The sequence below is a fragment of the Taudactylus pleione genome, unplaced genomic scaffold, assembly GCF_031769625.1.
Source record: "Taudactylus pleione unplaced genomic scaffold, aTauple2 ptg000454l, whole genome shotgun sequence".
NCBI lineage: Eukaryota > Metazoa > Chordata > Amphibia > Anura > Myobatrachidae > Taudactylus > Taudactylus pleione.
In genome coordinates, this window is record NW_028284856.1 from 17599184 (window position 1) to 17613479 (window position 14296).

Sequence of the window (14296 nt, forward strand, 5' to 3'; positions counted from 1 at the left end):
CAACTGTTGCACTGCACCACATGACAAAACCCATGTTCATCTCCAGGAAATGTATGTGATAAGCACACATATGTTATTGGGCCCCCTGATCAAGTATCACCCACCTAAAACACAGCCAGTGCTTAAGAGATGAGAATGTGTGTCTGTCATATTTACACAATGTTGTTACACCAAGCACCAGAGGGTTCACAATATTACTTGTGGTCTACAAGGGTAGGTGTTTTTGCAGAGGAAACACAGATGCGTAACAGGGTTGATATCCCAGAAAGGGGAAAATAAATTTGTAGCTATTTAGAGAAAATAGTAGGATGCACTTAGGTGTGGAATCTTAATCGCAAACATCAAAATGCAAAGTAATGCATGTGGGAGACTGAAATGTGAAAGCAGAATACAGAATGAATGGTGATGTCATCAAAACAGAGGAAAGGACCTTGGAGGTATAGTTTAATATGATATGAAGGTCAGAAATCAGTGTAATCAAGCAGTTGGGAAAACCAGCAAAATACTTGGTTGTATTCTAGGAAAAGATACTAGAAGCAGGAATAGATAGGTTAATTTCTCACTTAAAAGGTCGTTGGTAAGACGTCACCTTGAGTACTTTATACAGATATGAAAGCTATATCTATAAAGTATAATAATGAAATATAAAAAAATAAATCATAGAAGAGTTACTAAAATGGTGCATGAGCTGCATAACAACACATATCAGTAAATACTTAAGAGCTGAACTTGTTCAATTCAGAGAATGGACGCAGGCAATGTGGTAGAAACATTTAAAAACATATAAATTATTATTAATACAATTCATGAAGGTAGTACTCAAAAAAAATAAAATAAGAGGGGATCTAGAACAAGGGATACGCTGAAATTGGAGTGATATAGAAGATTTTGAAATTAAAGCTACAAAACATGGAGAAAAATAAACACACACAAACACACACACACACAAACACACACACACACACTTGTCAACTCTCCATGAATGTCAGGGGAACTCCCTGAAATAGTGATAATCTCCCTGACACCCTGAACAGTCTAGCGATCTCCCTGAGGCCAGGCTGGGTGAGCAAAACACAGTTATAATGCCATCAGTCTTCCTCCACCGTGGAATACATAATGTGGAGAAAAAAATGTGCGACAAGAAAATGCCCGCTGCTCTCTAGTACACTGTTGGCTACATTTATACAGCTTTGTGGCTCATTTACAGTTGGACGTAAGTAGCCAATTTTATGGCATGCCTCTGTATGGGGAGCAGTACACGCCCTCTTCTGCGCTATGCTATTCATCAGATGATGAACGTACAGTTCTGACACTTCAGGAACTCGCAGAACCCACCCCCCAAAGCCGCAGCATTGTGTTTGGGGGACGGAATGGGGACGTGACTGGTCACTGTTCCCGGGAACGTGGGCGCGACGCCCCTATTTCCAGGAATGACGAGGCTAGGGTCTGCGTTGGCAAATGCAGATTCCTGGCCTCTTACGTGACCAGCACTGCTGCGGGAAGCTTCAGGTCCCGCAGCCTGACAAAAGGAGCAACCATAGTGAGCATCAGTCGCGATGGTGATCCCAGCCTGAGACGTCGGTCTCTGTGTTGGGATCGCAAATGCAGCAAGGATGTGTCTGACACCTCCTTCTGCATTTACCTCTGAGATGGACAGATTTATACAGCCGCTTGTGTGCAGCTCTGCAAATCAGTTCATCTCTGAATACGGCCCACAGTACGAACTAGATGAACCTGTAATTCATTTGCATTAAATTCTATGTGTTTCTGCAAAATAATAGTCCAAACAGCTGAAAACTTATGACACAAAACTTAGTAGAACTTTGGAAGGTTACTTAAAATATTACAACAAAATCTACACTATGAACATATGCAAAGACCTGACCTATGTACAGTATAATTATTTAATTCAGCACTTTTATTGGCACAGATCATTATTCTTTCTTTCAAAATCATCTCTTGTTTCAGAGGATGTGGTATCATTCTACCACCATAATTCACCTATGCATTTGCACAAAAAGATAGTTTTAGATTGCATATCTGGCAGGTATCCCAGTTCTTAATAGGTCATACATCAAACGCCTACTGATGAGCTTGAAATGAAAATGGCCTAACAAGAAATCAACATCATTACTTAAATTCAAACTGCTGCCAGGATTCAAATGTTAAAGTTATGACTTTAATTTGCTAAGTGCAATACCCTTCCCCCGCTCCCCTCCTCGTTTTCTACTCTATTCTCTTGTCTCCTTAAACAGCTTCAGGAGAGCAGAAAATAAAGACAGTAATTGACTATGCCATACGGTAAGAGAGATTAGGTCTTTCCGTTTACTTTAACACAATTACAGTTTGTTAGATCTGTCCGAATGGTTCCCTTGTAGATCAATATCACATGAAAAAAGTAGGATGAGTATAAAAGCTTTTGTAGTGCATGGACAGCCAGATAACACAACTGAAATACTTGGCCTTGCTAAAGGATTGCAATGTTACAGGAGTAAGTAAAAATCCTATTGGCATAGTAAAATGTGGACATTAAATGGAAGTAAACATTGGGTTTTCATGGACTATAGTCCACAATTATTTTTTACTGCCACAGTACGATTTACTGTATATTATTCTGTATATGTCATTAAAAAGTAGAGTGCAAATTAAATTTTGCAATCAACCAAAGTCTGCATTGATTTTTGTCATTAGTAACGTATTGTAATCATGCTTGTCGACTTCTAAATTTTTCTCCCCGGGAGAAGACCGGGGGGCGGTGACGGACAACTCACATAATTAAGCCCCATCCCCTGGCTGTAATTTGGAAAGAACGCCGCATATTTAAATCGGGGACAAGGCCCAAATTATGCAATTCTCATAGAAGCTCAACATTAGGTCCCTTCCCCTACTCACAGCTCGCCGAACCCCAGGAATATTCTGCTCAGTTCATTAGGAAGCGGGCGGACTGCGGGAGAAGTGCCTACTCTTCCAGGGGAGCAGGGGTTTACACGAAAAATGGGGATATTCCTGCAGGTCCTCAGAGGGTAGGCAAGTATGCATGTAATGTTTGTCCCACACACACAAAAAAATTGCTGGCTATATTTTTTGTTGTAGACTGCCCCATGTGTGATGAATGATCTGATCAGATTAAAATCAAAGTCATAGACCACCGCTGTTGGGCTGTGCTGACTGTACAGGACCCCAGATGATTTGGCCACTTGTCCGGCCAGTTTAAGATTTCTGTTAACACAAAGTTTAATGCATACTTGGTGACTTTCAGGCTGCCCCCTCCGGGAGGCGGCAGCAAGGTTGGCGATGCATTGGGCATGGCGTCGGCAATGGTTGGGGGGTGTGGGTACGTGGCGGCGGCTATGGTAGATGGCATTGTAAAGCAGGGGCGTGGCTATTATGATTCGATTCAGTCCCGTCTCTCACAGGTCTGGTCACGGGCCTGGCTTGGCTGCCACAACTTTACATAGACACAGTCTTAGAGATTTGTGGTCCTTCCTGGCATCTTGCAGGTCTAGATATGGCCTTTTTACAGCTCCAGGGCTCACTGGCCTGACTGGTCTGACTCAGTCCTCTTTGGACTGATTCCACTCGGCAGCCATTAGATCACACCTTTTTATTCCCTGCATGGGCGGATCCCTCCAGCCCCACAAAGAATCCATGTTGTATTATGTATATATAAAACACAACCATCACTCATTCCTGGCTACGTACTTTCCTGGCTGTTGCAATCTGAGCCCCCAGCCAAGGAGGAGCAGCACTCAGCTTCTGACACAGTAAGGGAGCTGGTACTGCACACAAACTAGTCCCCGGGGGTAGTCTGCATCTCCGTGGATCCCCGAAGTGACTAAAAAGTTGGTTTGGGCAGCGTGGACATGACCCCTACCTGTGGGGCCACGCCCCCTACTTGCGAGGCCACTGAGTGTTACATCTGGGAGTGACGCCACTGATCCAGAGCGATTAAAAACACTAAGAAAATTCCATAGGTTACTGAATATTGTCAAACTAGCACTCACAATAAAAAGAGGATTCAATTATTCTGTCCATTTATCAATTCTGATAACAATCTCCCATCTCTGTTTCAGTCATCTATTATGCCCTGCTATATTAGAGGGAAAAATCTGAGAAATCTTGGTCAAATCTGGTATCTCTGTTAAAAATGATCATTATTTGGGACATTTATTAAGACAAAAGAAGAAGAGGCGTTTTAAATATAGCAATTGTCTTACATGTTTGCTGTATGGTGACAGCTTATATTTGTCAACCACATTTTGGTAAAAAAAACTTCTTATACACCATCTTACATGCAGCACTAAATTTGGTATCTATGTGATTGTTTGTCCATGTAGCAAATATTATATATGTAACAGGAAAGACAGTTTAAGGAGGGCATGGCGCTACACAAATCTGCTATTAGATTAGCAATTGATAAAGAAAGGATCGATCAGCTGGTGGGCAGACATTTTTTTGGAGAATACACACAATTATCTGTACTCCGCTACAAAATTATAGATCATGTGCCCCCGTTGGTTATGGAAGGGGACCGGTCCAAAAATTTGTTGCAGCTAGAATCACATTGGATCTTTAATTTAGATACTATTATACCTAGAGGTTTAAAATAAACAATGAGCCTCATTCTATAGTTTATTAGAGGTTTTTGTCTGTACCTGTATCTCCTAAATCATTGTGAAACATAGGCTGGATTGACACACTATTATAGCCTATATGAACCTTGTGTCGGGGGTTGGTTTCCTACTTGTCAACTATTTCTGTGTTTTTGTCCCTAGCCATGTTTTAAGATATGCAGTTTTGTATTTCTTGTAGCGTTTCTTTTTGTGCATTGTATGTTTACTACAGCCAGGTTACAGTGCTTCATTAGCAAATGCCTTCATCACTCTTTTGTCCCTCTCAGGCTTCTTTACATGTGTGTTGCTTTGGTTGTCTTCGTGATGGGCACACCTCTATGACATAATTCCACCACGTCCACTGTTTTTCTTTTATAAAGGTGTGTGTTTGTCATTTATTATATTGTGTCTCTGTGGAAATGATTAAAGGTACTGAAACGTTAGAAACTACTGTGGATTCAAGTGTGGATTATTGTGCCACCCCTGCAAGGCTATGTTTGTGTTTCACAGCTGTATACTGTGTTTGGAGTGGCAAATCAGCCCCATCCCCACTTCTTAGTAAATAGGCCAGTGACTCACCAAATGGCCTACATAAAACAAGGTAATGAGAACACTTTTTTGTAAGGATTGGCAAACTATTTTTTATTATTATTACAATTAGGGATGTGCAGGCTCGGATAGGTTCGAGTTTGCACGTGGAGTTCGGATTTTTCCCTCCAAAAAAACGGAACTCAGAACGAGGCAAAACGTCATCTTACATGGACGAACATCATCATTCCTGGACAAAAGACCAGGAATGATGATGTTCGTCCATGTAAGATGACGTTTTGCCTCGTTCTGAGTTCCGTTTTTTTGGAGGGAAAAATCCGAACTCCACGTGCAAACTCGAACCTATCCGAGCCTGCACACCCCTAATTACAATACATAATTACCGAATTTTGAAAACTCCTCTCCGTGAGCAGCCCGGAGAGGAGACGCTGCTGGTAGGTTCCGAGGTGTAGCCGGACCGTAGACATCATTAAGCCCAGCCCCTTTCTGAGAAAAGTCAGAGATTTGCAAGTCCGCAAGGAGGGGCGGGGCTAAATAATGCAATTTGGGTAATTTTAGCCACGCTCCCTCCCTACAGACCCGCAAATTCCCCGTAAAATCTCCCCATTCAGCCCACTTCACTAGGAAGTGGACATGATGCGGCAGATCTGCCCACGCTTTCAGGGATGCAGGGGGCTACCCAAAAAATCAGGAGCCTCCCACAACTTCCGGGAGTATAGGCAAGTATGCTACAATATTTCAAATAAAAAGTATGGTGGTCGCTCACATCAGTTTAATGATATTTCTCAGGTGCTTGTAAAGGGCGGGGTTTACACTGAACCACAGAAAAAAAGGGATAGTCCCTCCAGCACACTGCAGCAATATCAACAAAAATACTTGAATCCTACATGATAATAGAAATTCAGAGGTATTAGTTGCATACATTGCCTTGACGCTGGCCCGGCGCTTAATCATATATTTGCAAATGTGTGAAACTAATACCTCTGAATTTCTATTATCATGTAGGATTCAAGTATTTTTGTTGATATTGCTGTAGTGTGCTGGAGGGAATATCCATTTTTTCTGTGGTTCAGTGTAAACCCCACTCTTTACAGGCACCTGTGCAATATCATTAAGCTGTGAGTGACCACCATACTATTTATATGCAGTTCTGAGATGCATGAAGGGAGCCAGCATTGGGAGGATGTGCTGGTCCTTATAGTGCCATTTGGAGGTTTCTGGGGTACCTCATAGGTGAGTCAGCTCTCGACTTATACATGTGATGTTATTATGCAGTACATTAATTTGTAGTTATATGACCAAGAGTGGGTGCTACTATTAGGTAGCAATAATTATTTTGGGGTGAGCATTTGGGCGTAGGGTCCCCGGAGTTACTCTGGCTGGGCCTTTTTCAGGCCATCACCACTTAATTCACATAGATACTTTTTCATCACCTTTCTATTTGTTTGTTTATTATTTATGTAATAATTGTCTCTCATTATATTAACACTTATTGATTATATTTACAGATCTATACTTTACACTTCACTATCACCTTTTTTCCCTTTTTCGTATGATGCCTGGGGATGGTCCTTGGCTGGATTCTTTTGGGGTGCCATGCGCCTCGGACGTGAACCCCTTAATGTTAGGGACGCCGGTATAGAGAAGCCTTGACGCTGGCCCGCCGCTTAATCATATATTTGCAAATGTATGCAACTAATACCTCTGAATTTCTATTATCATGTAGGATTCAAGTATTTTTGTTGATATTGCTGCAGTGTGCTGGAGGGAATATCCCTTTTTTTCTATGCTACAATATTTGTAATGTATTCAAATGGTCACTATCCAAACTTACATCATTCAAATTAAATATTTATTTAATCAATTCCTGATTTAGTGACATCTTAAACCTACTGTAACTTCCCAAAACAGATTTTATAGAAAAAAAAATGGTCCATACTTAGGACAATGTTGTTCCTTATTACATTAACAGCAGGTAATACCATAATTATTACAGTATATGATTAATATGAATTGAACCGTACATTTAAAGAGCTCTCTTAAAAAATTACAATATTTTTCCTAAATATCCAGGTAGTACCTATATTACTCTTCATTTTGATATGTCAAAAATAGGAATATTAACTGTTTACTGAAAGCATGTCAAAATACATCTGGCGGATGTAAGTGGAATCGAAGGAGAAGCACAAGCTCTGCTTTATGACTAAAAAGAACAGCATTCTCTATTCCACGATTGAACATAAAACAAGAACAGTTGTTGAAGGGACTCACTACTTCGGCTTTATTGTCCTGAAAATGTCCTGCAAGTAAAGCCAGTATCAGACATGAATACATATCAATGGATGTGTATTTATGAGCGGAATAAAATGTGTGAAATATCTGGTTTGTTTATAATTAACTAAATATTTCAGTCATGCTCTTTTGCACTCCTTTGCAGCAGGTTGGCATGTTAGGAGGGAGGGGCTTCTCCAACCAATAAGCAGCCAGTGATTGACAGCTACTGTACACAGATTTGCATTACAAAAATGCACAGTGTGGATTGGTCAATTTATACACAAGGGCAGTGATGTCACAGCAACTTATCATTCTTAGGGTTATATCTACTAAAGTGCTGGTTTTTAGAAGTGGAGATGTTGCACATAGCATGCAACGTGTTTAGAATAAAATGTTGATCAGAAAATACAAAGGTTGATGAATAGCGGGAATGTTAGCTCATTAAGAGCCTGTGACACTGCAATGATGGCACTCTTCATGGTGACAGGGGCATGGGTTAGATTGGGCTGGCAGGGGGCCGGGTAAATCCCAATGGACCCATTACTTTTGGAGCTCCATCCACTATCATCGGGGGCAGAGGTGGGGCAGGTGCAGGCTGGTCCCTATGTGATTGCCTTGGGCTAGCTGGGCCTATAGTTTTAATTAAAAGAAAAAAAATATACCTCTCTTGCTGCTGTACTGCCCTATAATGCTGAGGTTTTTCCTTATCTGTTCAGAAAACAGAACCTGGAACACAGAGAGGGGCTGTTTGGCACGATTGCAAGGGAACATCTGTACTTGCCTACTCTTTGGAACTTGCCCTCTAGGAGACCCCAGAAGGGTAGTCCAAAGGACAAGTGCACTGGTTCTGATGATACAAATTTGCCTGAAGTCCTCATTGTCATGCACCACAGGAGATGGGGCTATAGTGGTGCATCATGGTGCCGCAGGCATGATTCACAGAGAATTACGTCATCAAGGCCCCACCTAAATCCTAGTACACAAAAGCATGTTCCAGGTGGGTTTCCTCTTTTGGACTCCACTAAAATTTTAAGAACAGAAAAATATGTTTTTATGGGAAATATCCTTTCTAGGTGCTTTTAACCAATTTAGTAAAAACATTAAAACAAAACAAAGCGACAAACAAATTATCTGTGAACCTGGCTCCAGTTTGAAAAGTTGGAGGTATCTTAAAAGAAAGGGCTTACATTCCATTGTCCACATAATCTCTATGACAAAAAGCCATATGTACTGTAGGGAGAAAGACTGCCGTTCTATGAAACAAGTAAGATAAAACATCACTGTAATCCAGGAGGTTGGAAATCTTCTTGGTAGGGATGTTTTTTTTTGTATTCAGCGAAGCAATTACCACTTTATTTTTAGGGTCAATTTAATTTTAAAGTCATAACTTCATTTTATCATAAAATGTTTCAAATGGCCAAATAGGGTCAAGAAAGAGCAAAGAAATAAACAAGATTTATGGTTTATTACGATAACAGACACTCACATGAACCTTGACAGTCTATTAGAGAGAAACACATCCAGCTACAGAAGACATTAATCACATAATAATATACTGGGTGCATGAGATATATTCTGAATGTAGAGAGTAAATGGTTCAAGAAAACTGAATACAATGTAACAGGGGCATTTGTGTGATAAGCCTCAGATAGGACCAGGGCAGGTACATGCTTATATGGTGACACACTGATATAATATCCATAGATTATTCAAAGCATAAACTATAAATGTTCTCAAGTATAAATGCTATATAAGGAACAAGCATGCTGCAATTGTTTTTTAGATAGTTTTACTCAGATTGATCTAATTTATCCAAATTAAAGGATAACTGTTTGTATTTCTGTATCAAGATAAATCATTGATAGAGAGGAGACACCGAACACAATGGATTGTTTTTCTACCTAGCACTGTGAATTTGATGTAAGTGATTTGGACAGGTTGATAGTTCTCACTTGAAAATGCCAGACTGAGTTTATAACAATCTGATCAGATGGGTTTTTTCAAGCCCTGATTTTCATAGTCAATGAAATACCGGAATAGACAGCAGAAAAAGATTACATAACATATACTTTGGGCTTTGTGCTCATCCTGCGCACTTTATGACAAGTGTTTTAATGGCTTTTTCTGAGAAAAAGAAGAATAATCGTACAACTTGATAAAGCAAAGAAATGATTTTACCATTGGAATGTAGGCACTGCCAGTAGTGCCCTTCTCTTCTTTTATACCATACACATTTCTCCTAGTGCCACGCACGCTATGAAAGTAAACAAGATCAATGAGGTAAGAACCACAAATCCAGACTTTCAGCAAGAAGAATATACTTTGTAATTATTCTGTACATTTTGATGTATCTGGAACTGCAAGCACAAATGGGGTGTCACTGACCACGCACCAGCCTACGTGTGTGCTGATATGAGTGTTTATTACCAGTACTGCCAGGACTGCTCCGGTGGTAGCTCCGTCACAGCCTTAACTTCTAATATGAGCTTTATCCATACTTGCCCACTATCCTGAAATACCACCCAGAAAAGTAGTCAAGTTTCCCGCACCACTCGCCCCCACCCCCCCACCCTGCGGCCTCTCCTCCACTCACTCGCACCCGTAGTGGATGGAGCAGCAACGAGGCGATCGTGCTTCCATGCCCCCTGCACTGGCCACTTTTCCAGCCACCAAGCCTTCTCTCTGCCGACCTTGCTGCCCCCTCCTGGTAAGTGTGGCTTTATCCTTCATGTTACATGCGTTTATAATTACGCAATTTTGCTTATTTGTAATGCAATAGGTATTTAGTACAGATTATTTTATCTTATAAAATAATGATACAGCCACGTCTGTGAAGTGCTATGATTAGAAATGAATGCATGGTAACGACAAGCAACTGTTGCAGTTTTAATATAAACTCTGTCTGGCCCTGTACAGTAGATACGAATAAATCATACTGTACCTACACACTTTGCTACTGTGGAGGATGTGGGACAAAGTGTATCATTATGGTGATTAGCTGAGAATCACGCCATCACCACCTCATCATGCTCATTTTACTTGGATGCAGTAGGCCAACCCAGTCCCTGAGTGCCCCTAATATTACACGTTTTGCAGACCACCTAGCTGGTGCACAGGTGTAGTCATTATTAACTGTCACACTTTAAAACATGTGGTGCATTAATTTCTAACTGACACATTCTACAGATCCACAGGTGGTCTGGAAAACATGAACTATTAAGGTGGGTACACACAGAAAGATATACCTGCAGATCGACTGATCTGTAGATATATCTGCAGATGATGGTTGTTCATACTGATAAATCTGTTATTAAGCTATCCACATAAGACCCCATCTTTTCACAAGATGGTGTGTGCCTTTAAGTATTCATAGCATTAAATGTATATATTACAAAGACTGATTTCTGCTAAGCTATGAGTTGAAGAACCTTGGAATGTATAAACATGCAGATAGTGTTATGAATAAGACCCCCCTAACACTCCCACGTGTGCAAATAACAATGACTGCTATAGTGAGATATAATGTGTGAATATTCTGATATGTTGCAAAAGTAAGAACGCTGTGCTTTATATTATTGGATGACACGCAAATATAGCCAGAGGGAATCTTGAAGCCAAGGCTGATGTTTGTGGTGATTCCGTCTCCTGAGATCTTAGTAATGCAGGTGTCTGACATACACTAATGAACTTGGGCTGGTGATTAATTACAGAAGATTGATTCCGATCTATCAATACACCATCACTGCGGTCCCGCTCCCCGGCGGCCTCTGCAGCTAGTGTACGGGCTGTCGGCTGACCGCCCATACACACAGCACGATGAGCAGAAATACTGTATCTGTAGATATATCTGCCATGAACGACATCGTTCACAGATATACTGTATCGTCTGTGCACACTAGCCGACGTGCACTCAATATCGGCCGTTCAATTGAATGGCCGATATGTCAGCTGGTGTGTATCCAGCATTAGGGTTCCTTGAGGACTGGTTTGGCCACCCCCTGCAGTAGGATAACCTTCTCTCTACAGGTAGTTTTGTGGTCACTCCAGGAGAATTAGCAAGTATGTTCTTTTTCCTTGTCAAACAATAATCTATCTCCTACTTGTAAGATTAAATAAAAATCTACAGTCATGGAAACAACAGTATATCATACCTCTCAACCAGTAGCGGAAACATTGGCACAACTACAGGGGTTAAAAATATTTTTCCCAAAATTGGAGTTCTCGGCAGTGGGATGGGGGGACACGGGGGCATTTTTTTAACAAAAAATCCAATTTTAGGGCCGATTTCAATTAGCCTCAAAGTGCTAATTAGCCGAGATGCAGTGCCCAGGGCTATTCAATTATGACCTATGGCAGCCCACTTAACGCGGACTTCTGTTCACCTTCTTCTGAGGCTTAAACGGAAATCCACATTAAGTAGTGTTTTTTGCCCTTATTGCAAATGCGTTAACCCATAGCTACGGATACTTAACTCGGAATGTATGGATTAATGCGCGTTAGCCACACATTTACTGGCCAAGGAAAAGGACTTCTGATTGAATAGCCATGGGTGTAAAAGTCCGAGGCTACTACCCTTTTCCCCGCCTGTTAAATTAACAAGGCTAAGTGAATCGGGCCCTTAGAGAAACTTTCCTCTATAGTGTGCAACACCTTCCAACCCCTCCGTGAATTGGAATGAGCATCATGATCATGGAACAGTCCTCCAAAAACAAGACTGTCAATTGAGAGCTATGAATAGAGTGAGTGGCGGCTACGAGGCCTGGGGGCTAGGGGGCTTGGCAATCTTATATATAAAATTAATTAGTCTGTTTGTTTGTCCGTCCGGTTATGCATTTGTACACCCCTGCACCGATTGGGATGAAACCAACACGAGGTGGTCCAGTTGGATCCTGGCCAGGTTTTATGGGGGTTAGGGTCCTGGTCAGAACTCCCGCTGGTGTACGCTGGCCAGGACTTTGACCCAGGGGGCCTGTTCTGAGCCTTCAACTGGATGGATTTGAATAAAAACTTCACAGTGTGGTAACACTGGATCCCAGAAGACATACTAGGGGGATGAGGTCCCAGTCGGACCTCCTGTTGATGTACGCCAGGCAGAACTTTGACCCGGGTAGCCTGTTCTGAGCCTTCCACTGAATGGATTTGAATTAAAACTTCACAGAGGGATGGCAATTGGTCTGGGATGCCTAATGGAGTGGTGTCCTGGTCGGACCTCACAGCAGAGTGCGCCGGGCAGAACTTTTACCCAGGGATCCTGTACTACTCCTCCACTGGATGGATTTGGATGACATCACATAATAAAACATGAAGATTTAAACCTGGGCAACACCGTGTACTTCAGCTAATGCCTAATATAGATGGTTCTGGGCATTACTGAATGGATCTAGTGTAGTTTGGGTAGGTTGTAGTATGAGCTTATATGAGTCACAATTTTGCTTTTAAAATATTGGAAGGTTTATAACTATACAAACACTTATATAATTTTTACATTTTATATTTTTAACTGGAAGAGCCTAATAAGTCACAGGAATCTTGTGTCTATTCTATTAAAAGCAAAAAAGGAAAAGGAACCGGTTGCACACAGGCCCATTCCCCACAAAATCGGGCATCTTTTTTATCTGGTTTGGACCTCAAAAAATCAGAACTGTCGATTGCAGTAAGCAGCATTGGGAGGTATGAGCATATGCTACCCTGTCAATGTAAAATCAATGTGCAATCTCCGATAACGCTTACTTATATAAGGATAACACACTCTGCAAACTATGAGAGGTGATTTGTCTATGTGTAACGCATGTCATGACTGACTACACACTGGAGAAATGACAGGGCTGGTATTTTTAGAAAATCACTAAGGAAACTGCTAAGCCATATCTTACCTTCAATGAAATCATTAGATGTATATACTCGTCTAGGTGTGTTGCTTCCATCATCAGGATTGTTGAGAGCTTCCACTGCCTTTTCAATAGCTTCCACAAGCTCATCCCGTTTATCTTTCCTTACTGGCTTTTCTTCTGGGTGGCGAGTAAGGCCAGTTTCCAGTTGGTACACTTTTTGCAGAGTAAAACTATCAAATGGAATGGCAGCATATTCTGTGGGAACCTTCACACCATTATGCACTTCAGCCTTGCTGACCTGGGAGTGCAGAAAATCTAAGAGGTCTGATTGTGTCTTCTCGGGACTGGCATGGTCAAAAGTCACAGTGAGAGAATCAGTGTAGTGACCTTGAACATTTTTGAGTTTTTCACTACGTTCCTGAAGCTCATCCTTTAGCTGGGCAATTTGCTTTTTCAGACTAGTAATATAGTTCCGATGTTCTTCCTCGCGCTCCTGCAAGATAGCATGGTAGCCTTCCTTTCCTGTAGGGCTATTAATTCTGGGCAGTATGAGCTGTTCATCCTCGGCCCTTGGGGTGCAGGCCAACATATACAAAACAGATACAATACAGCAAAGACAAACAAGTAGGATTCCCACTCGAGAAACCCAACTCAATAGCCCTCGCCGTACCATCCTCGTATTTAAGAGAAAAAATATATAATCTTCATCCTGATAGATAATGCAGTTGATGAAAAGCAAACACACCTAAATTGAACATGGAAATGCAGTGCTTGAGCCTCCACTGTCCCATTAGGATAAACTTGTTTCACGTAGATCAGTTACAGGTGTAGAAAAATATTTTGTGAGCCATGGTTCATGTAGAACAAACCTTAGAAACTCCGTAACTAGCTGTGTCATTGCAGTCAAAAACATTCAGCTTTTATGTGTAATCAGGAATCTAGAAAACAAAAACAACATGCTGTGGATTAGAATTTAATATGTATTTTAGATTTTACATAACCAGTATGGTTACTGACAGTTCTACAGTG

The 14296-nt window shown here is 41.2% G+C and overlaps 1 protein-coding gene across 1 annotated transcript in view; it reads right to left on the reverse strand.

Moving 5' to 3' along the window:
• CSGALNACT1 (chondroitin sulfate N-acetylgalactosaminyltransferase 1) overlaps nt 1–13968 on the reverse strand; it is a 126673-nt gene extending 112705 nt beyond the window's left edge. The window contains exon 1 of the mRNA XM_088448275.1: nt 13310–13968. Coding sequence (XP_088304401.1) covers nt 13310–13940 — 631 coding nt within the window. The 5' untranslated portion in view covers nt 13941–13968. The remainder of the gene's footprint in view (nt 1–13309) is intronic.
• Nucleotides 13969–14296: the final 328 nt, after the last annotated feature.